Here is a 19,935-nt window from a genome sequence, read left to right on the forward strand (position 1 = left end):
ATATTACGAACGTTAACATTAGGTGAGCAGGTTACATTGTAACCCTGTGCCCTAACAACACAATACATGATGAGATTTGCAGTGAGACGAAAACATGACAGAAACGTAAATACAGCCATTCAGAAGCACAAAATACTGCACTCCAGCGAAATGGTAAGGTTTATAATCTAATGAATCCATTTGAAACCTCTTTAACATTATTAAATGCAAAAGTGGTTTGAATTTCTAAAATGTTCTCAGGACTTCTAGACAGACCCACTCGACATGACTGAACAATAGGTCAAACACAACAAGGTAAAGGTGAACACAATCATCAGGTTGAGTGTGTGTGACTGATTATTAGAGGTGTGAACCTATACTGGTCTCACGGTTCGGTTACGATTATCATGCCTTCGATTCGGTTCAATTCGATATCTCGGTGCATCGACGATGCTTTCTATATATAGTGTTATATTTTAGGGGGGAGGCTATAACAAGCAGTCTGTATAAACACACAGCACCACACTGTCTCTCATTCAAACACATACACAAACATAGACAGCACCAAACAAACAAACAAACAAACACACACACACACTTAAGCCCTCGCAACAGGGAGAGCTCGCGAAGAGCGGAGCAGAAAAACGAAGAAAAGAGAAAAAAAGAAGCAGTTTTTCAACAGTCCTTTACCTTCCTTTAACACATATTGCGAGGGCTTAAACGGAGCAGTGATCGTAATGTCGAGCGAAAAAAAAGAAAGACAGCTGTGAAACATAACCAGCTTTGTCTTTTTGTTGGAAACACACTTTAGATCTTTTTAGGGTAAGACGTTTTTGAGTTATTGCCGTCTATAACTGAATGTGTGTCAAGAATATCGAAAACAAAACCAACTGAACCGCGCTTATTTCTGGCACCCCCCTGGATATACAGCGCCCTTAGCATTTGCCTATGGTGCCTATGGCACGGGCCGGCCCTGAGTTGGCTGAGTGTTGTAAATACTCGCGCTCACCTCCCTCGCGACAGAGCGCACAGGACATAAATAACGCCAGTACATAACCGATACCGAATTGTCCACGTCTGCATCGCAGTGCACCGAAAAAACAATTAATTTTGACACCCCTACTGATTATCCCCCCATTGTTCTCATTGTTTGCCACTCCACATTAGCCAAGATAAACATCTACCCACATCTTTAGGGTCTTCAAAAATGAAAATTGTCATCATTTTTGAACCATCCTCCATTTGTTCCAAAGATTTGAGTTTGTTTGAAGACACTAATCTTAATTGGTTAAATGGTTTCGAAGTTTTGTTTCTCTCATCACTAGTTAGTCGATTGCATTGTGTAGTGTAGTGCATTGTAGCCTTTACTCCACTTATTGCACAATCCTGATTTCCTTCAGTTCAAAGTATATTTGTGTTTTTTTTTAGTTTTGTTTTCAAATGCAATATTGCGCTATAAATGATCAAACGGAGATGATGGAAAAAGCTGTAGTGAGATCTGCAAAACTATGCTGAAGGCTGTACATGTAAAACACTATTGGTTGTGCTTAGGAAAGGGGTTTAGGTGAGTGGTTCGCTAGCTTATCTATATGACAAGCTCTGCTTTCTGGATGTGTACAAGACAGACATGTATCTAAAACGTACAACAAAACATACCACAAGTAACAAATTTCGGATTCGCACAAATGTAGACAGTGCCCTCTAGTGGATTTAACATCTGAAACGTACAATAAAACGTATCCCAAGTAATGTATTTCAGATATGCACAAATGTAGACAGCACCCTCTAGTGGATTTGACATCTGAAACGTACAGTAAAACGTATCCCAAGTAATGTATTTCAGATTCGCACAAATGTAGACAGCGCCCTCTAGTGGATTTAACATCCGAAACGTACAGTTAAACATACCCCAAGTAATGTATTTCAGATTTGCACAAATGTAGATAGCGCCCTCAAGTGGATTTAACATCTGAAACGAACAATAAAACGTATCCCAAGTAATGCATTTCAGATTTGCACAAATGTAGACAGCACCCTCTAGTGGATTTAACATTTTAAACAAACAACAAAACATTCCCTAAGTAACGCATTTCAGATTCGCACAAATGTAGACAGTGCCCTCTAGTGGATTTAACATCTGAAACGTACAACAAAACCTACCCTAAGTAGCGTATTTGCTAGTAAGAGCTTGAACTTTAAAGAATATTAAAGAACTTTGAGCGGAAATCCAGAACATGTGTATTTGCTCAAAAAGAGCAACCCCTTTAATAGTGAATCATTCAATTACTTACAAAACCCCCCGCGTTTCCTTGAAATGGGTAATACAAAATGAACATCAACCCTAAATAAAAAAAGAAAACAAAACAACAGCCAAAAATTAACAAACGGACAAACAGTTCCTGCCCAGACATGAAGAAAACAGAAGATAATTGTTTTATACATTCCGAAAAACGATGCTCCCGATGTCAAAAGCGAGCATTAACAGTAGCTTGGATCAGCACTTGATTTAATGCTGGAGTAAAGCGGACATGATCATAAGCCCAAAGCAATCGGTACCTACCTGCATACGTGCAGAGAGAGCTTTGAGTTGAAACTCGCTATACACCAACGCTGGAATTAACATAATGCCTGAAGAGTGAATCCAAGATTGGGGACAAACAAAGCAAGCTCTGGTCCCGTTCCATATGACACAGTTTATAAAAATCCCCCACTTACGCCACAGGTGTCAAAGTCAGTTCCTGGAGGGCCGCAGCTCTGCACAGTTTGGCTTTACCCCTAATTAAACACACCCAATTAAAATAACCGAGTCCTTCAGGCTTGTTTGAAACCTATAGGTGAGTGTGTTGAAGCAGGGTTGGAGCTAAACGCCAGCAACTGAGTTTGACACCCCTGCCCTACGCTAATGCATTCATACATACGTGTGACTTGAGATGTGCTCTGCGTTCTCTCCGAAAACAAATGTTCCGATCAATGCTGCTACTAAAGCATATATCAGGATCAGATGGAGAGGCACTGTAATTAATAACCAGTCATTTAATGCCAAAATAAAAAAAACTAGTGTGAATCCAGTCACATGTCCAGAAAAGAGGAAAGGTGTGCTCGTCTGCAGGGCTCACGTTTCCCTGAAGAGCATGAAAGTGGAGTGTGTGAGAGGCGACCTCTCTATATGTAGAACTGATGGACGGCCAGCTGGTCCATGAACGGCCGCACGAGGTTATCAGTGGCAAAGTAAAACACCAGGCCGAAGGTTATGGAGATGGGGAGTGCGGGAAGAGCCTTCTTGAAGATGGCCAGCAGGAGGAGAGTCAGACATAAACCCTGAGGAGAAACAAAGCCAAGAGGGTTTTGAGTTGATTGTCTGACGGACTGTGCAGCAAAACTGAAGCATTTGCTCAGAATAGTGATTCTGAATAGCAGATGTGTTAGTCAGATCATCTTTTTTTTATTTTTTATTATTCACAGAGGTTGAGAAAAAAATAGTGTATTTCAGTTTTTAAATTTAGCCATTAAATCAGAGTCCAAAGAAATTAACAAGTAATATATTATTGAAATAAAAAAAATCAATAACTATCTGTCTGTCTGTCTATCTATCTATCTATCTATCTATCTATCTATCTATCTATCTATCTATCTATCTATCTATCTATCTATCTGTCTGTCTGTCTGTCTGTCTGTCTGTCTGTCTGTCTGTCTGTCTGTCTGTCTGTCTGTCTGTCTGTCTGTCTGTCTGTCTGTCTGTCTGTCTGTCTATCTATCTATCTATCTATCTATCTGTCTGTCTGTCTGTCTATCAGTCTGTCTGTCTGTCCATCTAACTGTCTGTCTGTCTGTCTTTCAGTCTGTCTGTCTATCATTCTGTCTGTCTGTCTGTCTGTCTATCAGTCAGTCAGTCTGTCTATCAAACTGTCTGTCTGTCTATCAAACTGTCTGTCTGTCTGTCTATCAGTCTGTCTATCTAACTGTCTGTCTGTCTATCAGTCTGTCTGTCTATCAGTCAGTCTGTCTGTCTGTCTGTCTATCAGTCAGTCAGTCTGTCTGTCTGTCTGTCTGTCTGTCTATCTATCTATCTATCTAATATAAATATTGTTCGGCATAATTGAGTTTAAAAATATGTGCACACAAAATAAAATGTTGCCGAAAACTGTAATATTTTTAGAAAAATCTAATTTTACAAATTAAAATAAATAAACTTTTTTGTTGGCATTTGTTGGCAACCAAACATGCACCAAATTTTATTGTCTATTTTCATTGAGCAATAGATAAAATCATAAATTTAAAAAATATATTTTTTTGTGTTTATAGGACACATGCAAGTTTTTCTTTTTCATTTTTCCTCCAATTTCCTTTAATTTCATTTATTGACAAACTATTGACTTAAAATGGCTCCCATTTCCTATTACATTCTTTGGCATTGACAATAGTCAACACTTGACTGAAATGTTTGCCTTATGTTAGTTTAGTAAACTGCTCGTCACTTTTACAGTGTTTTTGATTTCTAAGAGTGTGCAGTTAACTTGTTTTCATTCAAAAGGGATGTTCTCATTTATGCTGAGCACTACACTACCTGACAAATGTCTTGTCGCCTATACAAGTTTTAGGAAGAACAGATAATAACTTGATTCTATAATGTCCAGTATAGAATATAAAGTCCTGCTGCAGTGGAGACAGAATGAATATTGTGTCTGACTCCATCATGAGCTTGGAGGACTGCATCCATACATCTCTGACATGCCTCAAATCACTGATTAATAAAGTCATCTGGAATGAAGAAGAAAGCCTTCAGCAGGACTCCCAGAGCTCATCAAGACTCTTTGTGTTCATCTTCAACTCCTCCTTCTTACTCTTACCCCAGACATGCTCAATAATGTTCATGTCTGGTTACTGGGCTGGCCAATCCTGGAGCAGCTTGACCTTCTTTGCTTTCAGGAGCTTTGATGTGGAGGCTGAAGTATGAGAAGGAGCGCTATCCTGCTGGAGAATTGTCCCTCTCCTGTGGTTTGTAATGTAATGGGCAGCACAAATGTCTTGATCCCTCAGGCTGTTGATGTTGATCATCCACTCTGCAGATCTCTCGCACGCCCCCATACTGAATGTAACCCCAAACCATGATGTTTCCTTCACCAAACTTGACTGATTTCTGTGAGAATCTTGGCTCCAGTAGGTCTTCTGCAGTATTGGTGATGATTGGGATGCAGCTCAACAGATGATCCAGCAGAAAAATCCACCTTTTCCAAATGACCAACTAAGAGTCAAGTTATTATTTGTTGCTCCTACAACTGGGAGCGATGACAAGACTTTTGTCAGGTAGTGCATGTGTAAAGAGGTAGGGAATCTGTAAAAATTGAATTTAAGTGCAAGTCTGCATGATAATCCCTGAAACAAGCCTGATCTATACAGCTGCCTTATTAGAAATACTCACAATGAGAATGGCCACGAAGCAGGCTAACGTCGTGTTCCAGTCACCGCTGGCTGTAGCTGATGCTTTACCCACCAGCATACTGTAAAAGATGAAATCTCCCAAACCCAGCTTCACACCCCCTGAAAACACACACACACATTCACTTATTCTGTCATCACACCTTTTCAATAAGTCAGTCATAATACGGGTATTGTTTTACCATTGGAATATTAGTACAGCCATATTTCGACATTTTATTTTCACGTCCCGTCATATGTACACTCAATAAAACATTACAGTAGACACTTCACATGCAATTAATACGACATTTAAGTGGTGGTCCACTATGATTTTTTAATATTTTAGTTGATGTGTAAAGTAGCCGGATGTCCATTAGTGATGGGAAGTTCGGATCATTTAACTGACTCGGATCTTTGAGTCTCGTTCATCGAGATGAACGAATCTTTTTTCGAGTCATTTCAATCATTTGGTTCAATTTGCCAAAATATTATTAAAATGTTACGGATTGCTTCCAAACACATCTATAACTAGCCCAAAAGATTGATTGCACGACAAATAAGTCATAAATACAATACTATAAGAAGGAGAAAATAATAATTGAATGTTTACCTGCTCTTTTGTCTATGAAGGTGTTGTTGTGTCTTTGCTCAGCTCACCTCTTCATGTGTTCAAATGTCAGGAGTTCATTCACTTTACACTGACAGTCACATATAATCTTAATCAATGCACAGTCTGAGCCGATAGGAGCCATGATCGTTCGTTGTTTACGTGACAGAATGACTCAAACCCGAGGAGTCGAGAGATGAACGGTTCAATTCTTTTTCCGGCTCTAAACGCGTATGATTGGCCCGTGAGGAACGAATGACTCAGACCTGATAGAGGACTCGAGAGGTGAGCGGTTCAATTCTTTTTCCGGCTCTAAACGCGTATGATTGGCTTCTGCCAATGTGATGAAGACTTGAAATAAACGATACTACCTGCACAAATGTGCGCATACGCGGATGAAGGAATCACTCCCTGAAAGGACTCGTAGTTCCCGAGTCATATTGAAGATTCGTTCAAAATGAACGAATCGTTCATGAACGACCCATCACTAATGTCCATGTAAATGTAGTCAGTGTTTGGAGTGCAGACACTCACGCTCTTCGTCATCATCTGCTGGTGGTGGTGGCCGAGCGCTGGGCATCTCCTGGATCTGTCGTCTGCTCTCCTCCGTGGACTGCATGGGTCCGAGCTGATGCTGCTGATGATCCACCCACGCCGGAGTGAAGCCGCCATCGTCCTCCGGCTGAGCTGTGGGAGCCATCGCAACTACTGGAGACAGAGAGAGAGTCTGTTTATATTATGCTTAATATTTAATAATAGTAGCTAATAAGTGAAGTGCATTTATAGGTTATATGTCAATTTAAAGTTTATAAAAAAGTCAAATCTAATGTTTTGTCAGAGTTTTGGTTGCATTTAAACTGTTTTGGCCATCTGGAGTCCTTAGCATGCGCATTTTGTGAAGCAATCAGATCAATTGTCTCAAAGTTATTGAATGCTTGGTTTCTTCCATCACTAGTAGACATGAGCACGTGTGGTTTCTTAAAGCTGGTTTATACATCTGCGTCAAGCCTTACCTCTCAAAAAAATGTAACTACACATTGCGGTGACATGTAGTGCAAGAGCTGTGATTGGTTGGATTGATATTGGTGATGAGTGTGGGCGGAGCTGAAAGCATTAGTATTGAAGTGCGGCCAGCGGAGCGAGTGCTTTAGGCTGGGGCAGACCAAGCTGACGTCAAAATTTAAGCGTAAAAAAAAACCCAACTGTGTTGTTGGATTGTGTCTTCGAAAAGCTATCAAAGCCAACTGAATTGAGAGCCGTTCTGCGCCTGCACAAGAGGACGTGTCTTTCCACTCTGCGAGGGGCAGTTTTCTCATTCTGCAAAGGGATACTGAACAAATTGTAAACAAAGCAGCATTTGGTAAAGTAAAAGTAAAAAGTAAAGAACTTTTATTGTCATTGTAGTTGTACAGCGAAATTTGTTTGGTAACTCACAGAGACCAGCAGCAACATAAAAAGAGAGAAAACAAACAATACACATAATACTAAAATATAAGAGGCAAGATAAAGTATACTAAATGTAATAAGTCACATAAAAACCAACAATAGACATAATACTAAAAATATAAGATGTAAGATAAAATATACTAAATGTACCATTTGGTACCATTATCACAGTAATTGTCACTCATCCCGCAGGGAATAGCTCCTGCAAATATATGTCTGATAATTTATATCCTTTGCAAATATTTGAGAAATGTAGCAAAATTACAGTCGGACTCTTTGTGAACCTTCTAGGCTTGAATTGTTTACTAGCTACAACACACTTGCGCTCTGATTCGTTGCTGAATTGCCAACCAGGGGTGTTTCCCAAAACTCCCATTAGCCAACTAAGGATGCGCATTCAGTCGTTACAAACATAGTTTGTTGATTTGCCATTTCCTAAATCCATCTTTCGAACGAACATTTTCAAACTGCGTCACAAACTTGTGCACTTGCATCTACACCTCTGGAGCTGTAGTTAGAAACTGGCTGTGTTCTATTCCCTCTTATCCCCCCTATGCCCTATTCATTTATGACATTCCAACATTTAAACTTGGAATGATTAAAAAAATAAAAAAGCATTAAGCTCACCTCTGTTTGGAGTCATCTGCTTTCAAAGTATTTTTACAGTTCAGTTTTAGCGATCTTCATGTTTACAATTGTGTTCCCTTCGCAGTGCACTTTGAAATTACTGACATTATTTTGAACACAGCCTCATGGCGAAAGCTATAGGTGACCTATAATTTAAAATAATTTATGTTATGTCTCCAAAGCTTGTAAAAACAAAAAAACGTTAATGCTTTTAATTTATAGTGGGTTATTTATTAAGTATCTGTACTGTATATGACATGAGCCTGCTGGTTAGAACTGTCTGCAGTGTTTTGCATGTGTCAAACTTTAAAAGTAGACTTTTTCAAAGAATTTTCAAATAAATAAACAATATCCTACCTAATAATAATAATAATAATAATCATCATCATCGTTATTAATATTATTATTAAAGTGTATATATTTATAATAAATCCCCTCGTTATTTATTTATTTATATGATTATATATATGATATTAGAATAGTGTTAGCTTTTGTAAGTGGTTTTATGTTTTAGACTAGAATATGCAATGTTCAACTTCTCAATATTATTAGTAAAGGAAACACAGACCCTATATGTGCCATTTACATATATTTCAATTAATATGGAAAGCGAGTGCATGTTTTTACCAAATCTAATATTGGATTTTATTTTAAATGCGTGTGCGTGTACAACAATATAATTTGCACAAAGAAATGATAGGGTTCTTCTCTAAAGAAGTTGTTACTCCACTCCGTTTAGAGCAAAGGTGTCAAACTCAATTCCTGGAGGGCCGAAGCCCTGCACAGTTTAGTTCCAACCCTGCTCCAACACACTTACCTGTAGGTTTCAAACAAGCCTGAAGGACTCAATTAGTTTGATCAGGTGTGTTTAATTAGGGTTGGAACTAAACTGTGCAGAGCTGCGGCCCTTTTGGAACTGAGTTTGACACCTGTGGTTTAGAGCATCATAATGGGTGTTTTACGTTATAACTAACGTGGTTCAAGCGAAGGATCTGCGACAGAGAAACTACCGGTTTTGAGAAACACTGGTCACTACATCGTTCTTTTCCCAACCGATGCATCGTACTATAATAGTTCAGCCACGAGTTACGTCGTTGTTTGGGAAGCGCACCCAAAAGCGATTCTACAAGCTGAATCAGGTCAATGAGCTTCGATGTTAGCCTGATGAAAGGTGGCATGTGGAAAACACCAAACCAACTAGTCGAACTGACGAAGCCCAATGACCGACCGTCAGTTTGGTGCATCTCTGCCTCCATGGAGGAGTTAGAGACGGATACTTTTGTTTTTTTACTCTATGACTAAAGTTGTTGCACGTCTGGTTAAGCTACGTGTACAGAAAGTTAGCAATCCAGTGTAAACAAAACACCCAGGAAACAACTCGACACAGCGGAACGACAGATGAAAAATAGCCTTCGGGCTAATTCTGGTGCATTGGCACAAATGCTAAATAATGTACACTGTCCCTGCCAAATAAACAAATAAATAGAAACCCATTTGGGAAGTGTTATTGTCAGAGCAACACTAACAGAACGCAGAAGAATGAACGCACGGCTACATGCAGGGCAGCTGACGCAGACGTGTAATTCAGCAACAGCACTCACCCTGGTTCTCCTGCTGAGGGACTGGATGACTGGAATTATTCCTGGTTTCAGCACTGTCCGCCATATTGAAGAGCCACACCATCGTAGCTGACAAATCGAAGGAGAAATTTCATAGAAACGTGACGATAACACAATTAAACAGATGGACATTCACAGTCTGAGAAGATGGAAGTGCTGAGGGGTTTTTCTTACAGGAGTAGATGAGCGCTGGGAAAATGGCCTCATTCCTCTCTTGAGCTGTTTCCACAAGGATTCGCAGAGGGCCTTTCGGACACAACACTGCCAGAAGATCTACACAGGAGCAGGAAAGACATTTAAGGGGCTGTGTTTTTGAAATTATTCAATTCATTTCAGGCTAATTATTGTTCCAAAGCAGCATTACAGAACAATAAACCTATCAGTACACAGAAGTGAATGTGTTGCTCTGTTTGCAGACTGACTGACCGTAGACTGAAATAGCAGCGAGGATGAGCCATGCGGTCCACTCGGGGAGATACTTGATGAAGACCAGAGCCATGAGAGCGCTGATCATGATCAGATAGGCCTGCTGGAGCCGCAGCGGCCCCTTCCAGTGGATGCAGATCATTCCCACCACACCGAAGTTCCAGATGATCAACGCCAGCGTGAAGTAATCCATCGCCACGTTATACGTCTTGAACACTTCCCTGGAGGGAACAGAAACATCGTTAAGAGGCAGGAAATCACGTTAATACTGAGCAATTCCATGCAAATGTCAAACTTGCCCTAAAAATTTTTAGTTTTCAGCAAAATAGCAAAAAAAAAAAGGTTGTGTGTAGGCTTGTATTTTACAGCACTGTAAAAGTGTATTCATTATTCAGGTCTATGCAAAAGAAACAGACAGTATTGTGTGCTTTTTTTAATAATGTATAGTCTTACAGATCTATTATTACGAGAGCAGTTTAGTAAAGAAACACATGGCAGTAGTTTCTAATGCGAAAGAAATAGCAGAAATTGCAAAAACAAGCTTAGTACATAGAAACTTCCTGTTGGTGTGTTATATGAGGCAATTTTGCTTGATAAAAACTGACCAAAACCATGAAATCCTCATTTTTACGCTTTTACACAACATTACATGCCTTTTTTGTTTGCCAAACATTTGATTCCTCCCTATTATTAGTTTTTTTAAAAATAGAAAATTCTAAATTCACATACCAACAAATATATTCATTAAATAATACTACAGACAGGGTATATGCAGGAATCCTAAAGGTTATTTCAATAGCTTTTTAAGACTTTTTAAAGACCATCTCATAATATTTTAAGACCTCATCGCCATTTCAAGTTCTAATCAGTATCAAAACTTTAGCCTAATAAGCAGTTGTAGTTAAATCAATCAATGGAGCACGACCATGCAACAGAACTCTGATAAGCTTGGAAGAATAAATTATGTGGCTGTTTTCAGCGACAGGCTTCAGCCACTGTTTAAACTCGTCTTTCTCCAACCAGGAGTACACAAACGTACATTTTGCCGTCTGTTTCGCTACATGTGGAGAGCGTCACATCACCTTCCCACGGTTGTCGCAAATCACGTGACATCACCCAGATGGAAGAGCTTGCCCAGACGCACCCAAGCCCGACCAATCGCGTGGATCGAGGAAGATATTAATGCTTTTTCGGAGTCAAACACTTTAGACAATGCTTGAACAAAATTTAAGACCTAATTAAACAAATTTGATTAAGACCTTTTAATACCCTTTAATACTTTTTAAGATCCCGTGGACACCCTGACTAATGGTTCTTTCTAATGGCCAGGTTGAGCCGACGGATTTTTATTTTTTTTTGCTTGCCACTAAATGTAATTATTTCTTAGCAACGAATGTGTAAAAACAAGAAAACTCTAGTTGTATATGCTTTGTTTTAACATAATATTTCTTTTTGACAAAAAATAAAAGGTTATTATATTAAATTATAAATTATATTCAATTATAAATTATATTAAAAGCATATTTATTGTGGAGAAAATTACTTAAATTATCAAAAATTGACTATAACTCCTATTCAACCTTTGCTTTCTGTAATAAATCCTTAAGTTTCATGCCTATTTAGAAATGTTATGTCTACTCCCCTTTACTTCTGTAAAGAGTTTTTGTAAGAATGAAAGATAACGTAAAGGGATATACATCTCTGTTCTTATTATGAGAAACCGTGTAATAGTTTTTAGTTTTCTTTCCCTGTGAATTGGGGAATTAATTTGGAATTTGTTAATTAAAAAATAATTGAAAAAGAAATTCTAACAGCTACTGTAAATTGTATCTCTTTGCAATAAAAATTTTTAACTTAAATATATATATTAAAAAAAAGGTTTTATTAAGACGGATTGTTGGTAATTGGATGGATGTCGGCCTGATTGTGTAGCTTTACTTGGACAGAGGAAAATTAAGACCTGTTAAAAAATTATTTAAGACACATACCACAACATTTCAGTGAATTTAAGACGTTTTAAGGCCTAAAAATTTGTTTTTGAAATTAAAGACATTTTAAGGCTTTTTAAAGACCTCTGTACAGATCATCTGTACGACAATCTGTCAACATCTGTAACAATGGTCACTATCTTTTGACTTTCATTTTATTCACTATTATTTACATTTAGCCATGCATCAGACGCTTTTGTCCAATAATATTGAAGAGGATTTCAGCGATTCAACAAGAAGATGCAATACACACAACTGCTAATTACACAGAGGAACTGTTTGTGGTCAGAGAAGACGTTTTACAGAGTGAAAAGTGTTTCTACAGGTGGTTTGTCAAACCCACTCACCTGTGTGTGTGGCAGACTTAAAATGATTTGAGGTTGTGTTTACACTCCAAACGCAGCACAAACACTAATCTAACAAGCGAAACTCACCCCAAATAAATTAAGGAGAAAAAGAAGAGCAGGAGGAGGTTGGAGAAGAACAGCCAGGCTTGAATCACCTGCAAAAAAAAAAAACAAATCTGTAATGCGTGCAAAAAGAATAGCTGATGAGTATTCAGCATCATGTGAGCAAACCTTGTAGCATCTGTACTTGTAGAGCACCACCAGCACCAGGGTCATGACCACGATCACACTGATCATGATGATGGCGTTGAGCATGGAGTGCAGAGCTCGCTGACCCACCGTCTCCGTGTCCTCACGAAACGGGGTGTAGATCCTGCAGAAAAGAAGAATATAAAGATATCAACATTACTTATAAACCTGGACACTGCCATATCCTTATATTAAGAAGCTCTATGTTTGACTTTGGACCACAAAACCAGACATAAGCGTAACTGTTTTTTGGAAAATAAGGAGTGTGGGTTAAACAGCAAAAATCAGGCCAAGGCACTCGAGAAGTGTGGAAGAAATATGAAAATATAGTTTATTTAATATTTTTTCCACACTTCTTGAGTGCCTTGAATTGAATTTGGCTGTTTATTCTGATGAATCCCTTACTCAGAGAGCACCAACACATTATTTAAGCACTTTTTGTTTGATTTTGGAGGTGTACGGATTATTTGCACGTTAAATAAATAAGCTTTCCATTGCTGTTATGCCTTGATAGGACAATATTTGAAACTATTTAAAACCTGGAATCCAAAAAAAAAAGGTTAAAAAATAAATCAATAGAAATACAAACTGTGTAAATTGTGTTCAAAGTTGTCCAAATTAAATTCTTAGCAATGCATATTACTAATCAGACATTGAGTTGTGATATATTTAAGGTAGGTAAATTACTAAATGTCTTCATGGAACATGATCTTTTCTTAATTTTCGAATAATATTGAATAGTAGTAGTAATTTTGACCTATACAATGCATTGTGTGGCTATCGCCAGTACTAGAGCAACATAAGAAACAAACAAACAGTTAGTCATTTAAAAGAATAACACTCAAAAGGACAAAATATGTACAATAAAATTTGTCAATAACACAAAACATTTAATAATTATATGAACAATTCTCAAAAGAAAAAAATAAGTTAAAAAAATATAATAAAATAAAGTAATTATATGGCATTTATTTTTTGTAGCAAGTACATAATAGTTAAGGCCACCTAATATAACCCCATATCAGAAAAAGTTGGGACAGTATGCAGCGCCTGAGGGATTGGAGATCACGGTTCTTCAGCTTAGGCTTGCACCCTTGTCCTATACGCACTTAAATTCTTTGAGATTCCTTGAATGTTTTAATGATGTTCTGCACTGTTGAAGGTGAAATATCCAAATGTCTTCCTCTTTCTTTGAGGAACATTGTTTTTCATCATTTCAATCATTTTCTCATGTATTTGGCTGCCGATACTCAGCCCAAATTTGCTCCAAAAGGACTAGACCTTTCTTGGAGCTGCTATGTACAGTGTACCAAATCATAATCACAATCACCTGTTTCACATCACATCTTTATTTCACCAGTTTACCCGATTACCATCCCTAAACTGCTCCTACTCTCTGTCACAACTTTGTCTGGAGTGTGTCGCAGGTCTGAATGACAGGAAAGGATCTATATTTACAAATTAAATTAATTTGACCAGACAAAACTTAATTTTTCTGTAACTCGAAGTACATTTAAAAATCACAACTTTCTTTTGTCATTTGCGTTTTTTATACTGTCACAACCTTTTCTGATTTGGGGTTGTATGGAGTGTGAGGTAAAAGTGTTTTTAGGGAGCTCCTCACAGCTGCTGTCCGTCCTTCTGTGTGTAGAAGCTGACAGATTTGATGGTCGCCACCACCACCACCATGCAGAGCGTGACGGGAATGAACAGCATGATGACGTGCTTCGCCCCATATTTGAGAGTGAGCTCCTCGTCCTCGTCTTCCTCACTGTCTGTGACCACCTGCGGGGGCGGAGCGGTGGGCGGCTGCCCGTTCAGCTCCACCTCATTACGGCTGGGCGGCGCCGCGGTGCTGCTTGTGTGCCGGCTGGTGTCCATCCCATCATTTAGCTGTATGCAGAGAAATGACAGACCTGTTACAGCAAGTTGTGTGTGTGTGTGTGTGTGTGTGTGTGTGTGTGTGTGTGTGTGTGTTTTAGGAAATGTAATTTGCTCACCAAGTTGGGTTACAAAATTATATTAAAATTTTTGGCTTTTCTGCTATATAAACATTGAAGTCATAATTATTAGCCGTCCTGTATATTTTTCCCTAATTTTCCCAACTTTTTTCCAACACATTTCTAATCATAATAGTTTTAATAACTCATTTTTAATAACTGATTTATTTTCTCTTTGCTGTGATGACAATAAATAATATTTGACTATATCTTTCAAGACACTTCTATACAGCTTAAAGTGACATTTAAAGGCTTCACTAGGTTAACTATGGCCCGTTTCCACTGAGTGGTACTGTACGGTTTGGTTTGGTATGCTTTTATGGCCGTTTCCACTGTCAATAAGCGTACCAAACCATACCGTACCACTTTTTCGGCACCCTTTTGAAAGGGTACCAAAAACGAGAAAGGGTACCAAAAGGTGGAGCTACACGCGTAGCCGAACGCTGATTGGTTACAGAGATACGTCATGAGCTTGTGGAGCTTGTCAGAATGTAAACAAAGGAACCGCCATGTTCTAATACACAGCCGAGAGATTACATAAATATAGTAGAGGTGTGAACCTACACTAGTCTCATGGTTCGGTTACGATTATCATGCCATCGATTTGGTTCAACTCGATATTTCGGTGCATCACGGTGCATTGACGGTGCTTTCCATATACAGTTTTATATTTTCTTCACAGCAGCAGTTCTTGTATTAAAATGTATGAATATATTTATATTTATATACTATTTGTAATACAATTTTGTCATTTAATACAAACAGTCAGATTTATAAACTGTAACTTTAAACAAAACAAGCATTTAGCAAATAATATAAACAAATATAAACATCCAGCTCAATTTCTGATCCTTGTCTAGTTCTCTCACACCCCTTTGATTGGTCACACCCTCAACAAAAAACGGTTGCGATTGGCTCTTGTGCGCTGCGCTCTTCATAGATGAGTGATACTGATAAGCGGCAGGTGGCAGCGGCGATCTCACAGCTGATGTATGATAGACACGGTGGAGAAAACTCTGCAGACACGCGCTCGTTTCTGGATGCAAAAGTAACGCTGTAAAACAGCCGAGAAGAGAAGAAAAGCCACGCCAGGAGGTCAAATGGGCCACTGTGTGTGTGTGAGAAAGAGAGAGAGAGAGAGAGACAGAGTGAGAGAGAGAGAGAGAGAAATGGAGTAGGCTACTTTCATTCTCTGGATCTCAATGAAATAGGGGCTATTGTTGTATATGTCAGTGAAAGACTGATCCAGCAAACACACACAGTGAAATTGTGCACAGTTTATGAGTTTTAAGTAGTTAAAGCGCTGTAAATACTCGCGATCGCCTCTGTCGCGACAGAGCGCATATGAGGTAAATGACGTCAGTAATAAACGGTTATGATTATTACTGAACAGAAACCGAATTGTCCGCGTCTCTATCGCAGTGCACAGAAAAAACGATTATTTTTGACACCCCTAAAATATAATATATGCATATAATACCAAGCCATGGATGACCCCAGCTCAAACAAACCTTGTCGGCGTCTTGATGAACAGACACAAAGCCAAAAAGAGCAAAATCTGCCGTGTCCTGTTGTTGCTTTAAGAGCCCGTCTAAAAGTGCAAGCAGTATTTGCTTACTTCCGGGAGCTTGCGATCGCGACTATATTTGATACAACGAACTTCTTGAGCTGATGATAATAACGTGTGTGTGATTATTGGTGTCTCCGTCATCTGATCCATACAGAAAGAAAAGGACAAGCGCGAGAGTGAAGCGCGGAAAAAAAGAGAAGCTGTCAAAACACAGGAGCAAAATTGTTTTAGCGACCTGAATCATGAACAAACTGCCATGTTTATCTTCGTCTTTTGGATTATTATGAACTGGGAATGTCAAAATGACTCTCTAACAGAGCTTACATGTGCTGGTGAAGATTACAGACACAGATGAGAGGTTTGCGCAGACTGTGGGCTATATTGCTGGTGTTTTTGAACTCAAATAAGTACTAAATGTCTGCTGTGTGTAGTTTTTCTGTAATTAATATTATATCGGAGATTGTAAGGGGCTGTATGTGTTCATATATGTTGGATTTATATATTTATTTTATATAATTACAGACGTTACAGTAGCCTATTTTGCACTGTCATTGATCTGCAGTTATAATCAGATCATGTTCATAGAAAAGTTTGAATAAACATTTATAAACAAGTATTTGCGTGTGTAAAGCGTCTGTTTTGTGAGAAGTGCTGCTCATTATGATATGTGAGCGACCCGTACAGCTTTACTGTAGACATTTATTCGAGCGAGTATGACATCGATTTAAACTTTGTCATACACCACATCCACCAAAAGGCTACCCTTGGTAGTGGAAACGCAAGCCTGATAAAGGTGACCTGTACCGACCTGAACCGTACCGTACTGTAGCAGTCAGTGGAAACGAGCCATTGGGTTAACTAGGTAGGTTAAAATAATTAGGCAAGTTATTGTTTAATAATGTTTTGTTATGTAGACTATCGGAAAAAAAATATTGCTTAAAGGGGCTAATAATTTAGACCTTAAAATGTAGTTTAAAATATTAAAAAATGCTTTTATTCTAGCCGAAAAAAAAAACAAAAAACGAATAAGACTTTCTCCAGAAGACAAATTTAAAAAACTTTAATTTCATGGAACATTTAATGCTATTTGAAAATCTTTACAATATTTAACTATTGCTGTTTAATCTACTGAAATTTTGCTAGATTAAATCTAATTTTAAATGTCCTAATTCTGAGCATCAACATTCTGTATTTCTGACTTGTTACAACTAAGAATTGCGAGTTTATATCTCAATATAAGTTCATTTTTAATTTTCTTGTCGGCGTAGTCCCTTTATTAATCCGGGGTCACCACAGTGGAATGAACCGCCAACTTATCTAGCAAGTTTTAAGCAGCGGATGCCCTTCCAGCCGCAACCTATCTCTGGGAATCATCCACACACACACATTCACACACACACACACTCATACACTACGGACAATTTAGCCTACTCAATTCACCTGTACCACATGTCTGTGGGGGAAACCGGAGCACCCGGAGGAAACCCACGCGAACGCAGGGAGAACATGCAAACTCCACACAGAAACACCAACTGAGCCGAGGCTCAAACCAGCGACCTTCTAGCAGTGAGGCGACAGCACTACCTACTGCGCCACTGCTTCGCCCTCTCAATATAAGTTGTAAAGTCTTAACATATTGTAATTGTGAAATTCTCAGGTAACGATTTCCCCCAAACACAACTCAAATGTCTTAAAATCGAAAGTCTAAACTGTGGAATATGTTCATTACACACACACACACACGCTTGTTTTTGTGAAAAGTGGGGGCATTACATAGGTTTCCATTCATTTTATACTATCCAAACCGTATATTGTATTGCCCTCACCCCTAAACCCAACCATCACAGGAGACTGTGTGCAGCTTTACTCTGATTAAACTCATCCAGTGGAATTTATAAGCTTTTTGAGAAATGAGGATGACACCAATGTCCTAATATTTCACCTCCTTTTTGTAATACCTGTGTTATACCCATGTCATTATACAGATTTGTGTCCTGATATGTCACAAAAACAGGTACACAAACACATTTTATGGCCGGAAACTATTCCAGGTAATGTTTGTTCCCTTCCAAGCAACAATTACACGTTTATGGTTTCGTGAACTACAATAACCCTGGTCGGAATAAGCAAACTTACCACATTATTGGCAGCATTCTGCACTAAATCAGCCATCGGAACTGTGATGTGACCCCGGGATCATAGAAACAGCGGGAACTCTAGATCTGTCAGGATTGAGACCACAAATAATCATCAGTAACAACAAAACAATGTCCCTTCCCATAAGTAATAAACTTGTTATCTCTGGCTAGGTCGAGATTAGGCTAATGTACATTTTTACAGTAAACCATTTGAAGATTATGTTATATCCCAGTCTTAGTCATAGAGGTGAAGTTGGTTTTATATTGGGATATTCAGACATCCTCCTTAATATTATAAATTTAGAAAAGTATTGTTAGCAAATTGTAAATAGAGAAATCATATTAGCAGCAAATGACTACCAAAGCACAGCATTGTTCACAGTGAATTAGTGTTAATGTTGTTTAGAAGTCATACTTGCATGCTAACTCTGATCTAATATTCAAGGTAACATGGTAAACAATATAGAGGTAAAGTTGATTTTATATTCGCACATTCGTTCATTTAGCAGTCTCTATATTGTTTACCATGCTACTTTGAATATTCAGTGGGAATTAGCATGCAAGTATGACTTAAACAACATTAACACAATCTAATTAACTGTGAACAATGCTGTACCTTGATAGTCATTTGCTGCTAATATGATTTCCCTATTTAAAATTTGCAAAGAATACTTTTCTAAATTTATATTATTAAGGAGAATGTCTGAATAGTCGAATATAAAACCAATTTTACCTCTTTGTAAACAATATAGAGACTCCTAAATGAACGAATGTGTGAATATAAAACCAACTTTACCTCAATCATACTGTTCTGTGGTAATTCGTAATCACTTTAATATACGGTGAGATCATTTTATTGACACAACACGGTATTTACATAACGTTAATACTCCAGATAACATGTTGTAAAGCAGAGTGTAGTTTAATCATGGAGACATTTGACTAAATCACACACACACACACAGATAAAGAGAGTTCCCTCAAATCTGACTGTGCGGAAATAACGTTACACTTTGCTTTTTTTCTTTAGTATAAGGAAAACACTAAATTATGTCGGTCATTTTCGCGTACTGAACTCTTTACTAACCTAACTAGCTTCGATTAAACTCATAACAATGTAGCTTGCGGCTAGTTAGCGCACCTGACAGCGCTTGGTTATCTACTGTGGTTACGTGAGTAAAAACTTCACAGCCACAAGGAAACAGCTCTGCGTTTATACACCACTGATGTTAAAAATTAAGACAGACAAACTAGTCAAAATAACATCATTTAGAGATGAACATCTGACAAACCTGGAGTCTGAATCAACACTGACAAAAGCCCGATAGAGTGAAGCTTCGCTCTGACGGAGACGCGCTGCTAAAGGTCAACACGGTTTGCTTTTCAAATTAAAAGTCTCCCACATTGGATAGTTCAGATTTGTAGTGCGTTAGCAGGTCTTCATCCATGACAAACTGTCTTACTTCAAGATGTTCCATAAAAACCCACTCAGTCCACACAGGCGTCGCCACAACAGAATGA

The 19,935-nt window shown here is 38.4% G+C and overlaps 1 protein-coding gene across 5 annotated transcripts; it reads right to left on the reverse strand.

The window, feature by feature from the left end:
* Positions 1-2,214: 2,214 nt before the first annotated feature.
* Positions 2,215-19,758, reverse strand: psen1 (presenilin 1). 5 transcript variants are annotated; one of them, XR_012392628.1, is made up of 11 exons: positions 19,707-19,758; positions 18,413-18,498; positions 14,331-14,599; positions 12,689-12,830; positions 12,545-12,612; positions 10,123-10,343; positions 9,871-9,969; positions 9,679-9,765; positions 6,539-6,712; positions 3,904-5,517; positions 2,215-3,794 (listed from the first exon to the last, which is right to left on the reverse strand). XR_012392628.1 is itself a non-coding variant. In XM_005169883.6 (11 exons), exons 2-11 carry the CDS (start codon positions 18,446-18,448, stop codon positions 3,142-3,144), a joined length of 1,368 nt encoding a protein of 455 aa, XP_005169940.1. In that variant the 5' UTR covers positions 18,449-18,498; positions 19,707-19,758; the 3' UTR covers positions 2,215-3,141.
* Positions 19,759-19,935: the final 177 nt, after the last annotated feature.

Source organism: Danio rerio, chromosome 17 (genome assembly GCF_049306965.1).
Source record: "Danio rerio strain Tuebingen ecotype United States chromosome 17, GRCz12tu, whole genome shotgun sequence".
Classification (NCBI taxonomy): Eukaryota; Metazoa; Chordata; class Actinopteri; order Cypriniformes; family Danionidae; genus Danio; species Danio rerio.

Coding starts and splice junctions, on each gene's coding strand:
- psen1 (XM_005169882.6), bottom strand. CDS start 18,448: ATGGCTGATTTAGTGCAGAATGCTGCCAATAATGTG. Junction 5,518..6,538: donor AGCAGATGATGACGAAGAGC/GTGAGTGTCTGC, acceptor GTGTGTTTTCAG/GGGGTGTGAAGCTGGGTTTG. Junction 3,298..5,398: donor GCTTCGTGGCCATTCTCATT/GTGAGTATTTCT, acceptor GTTTCTCCTCAG/GGTTTATGTCTGACTCTCCT.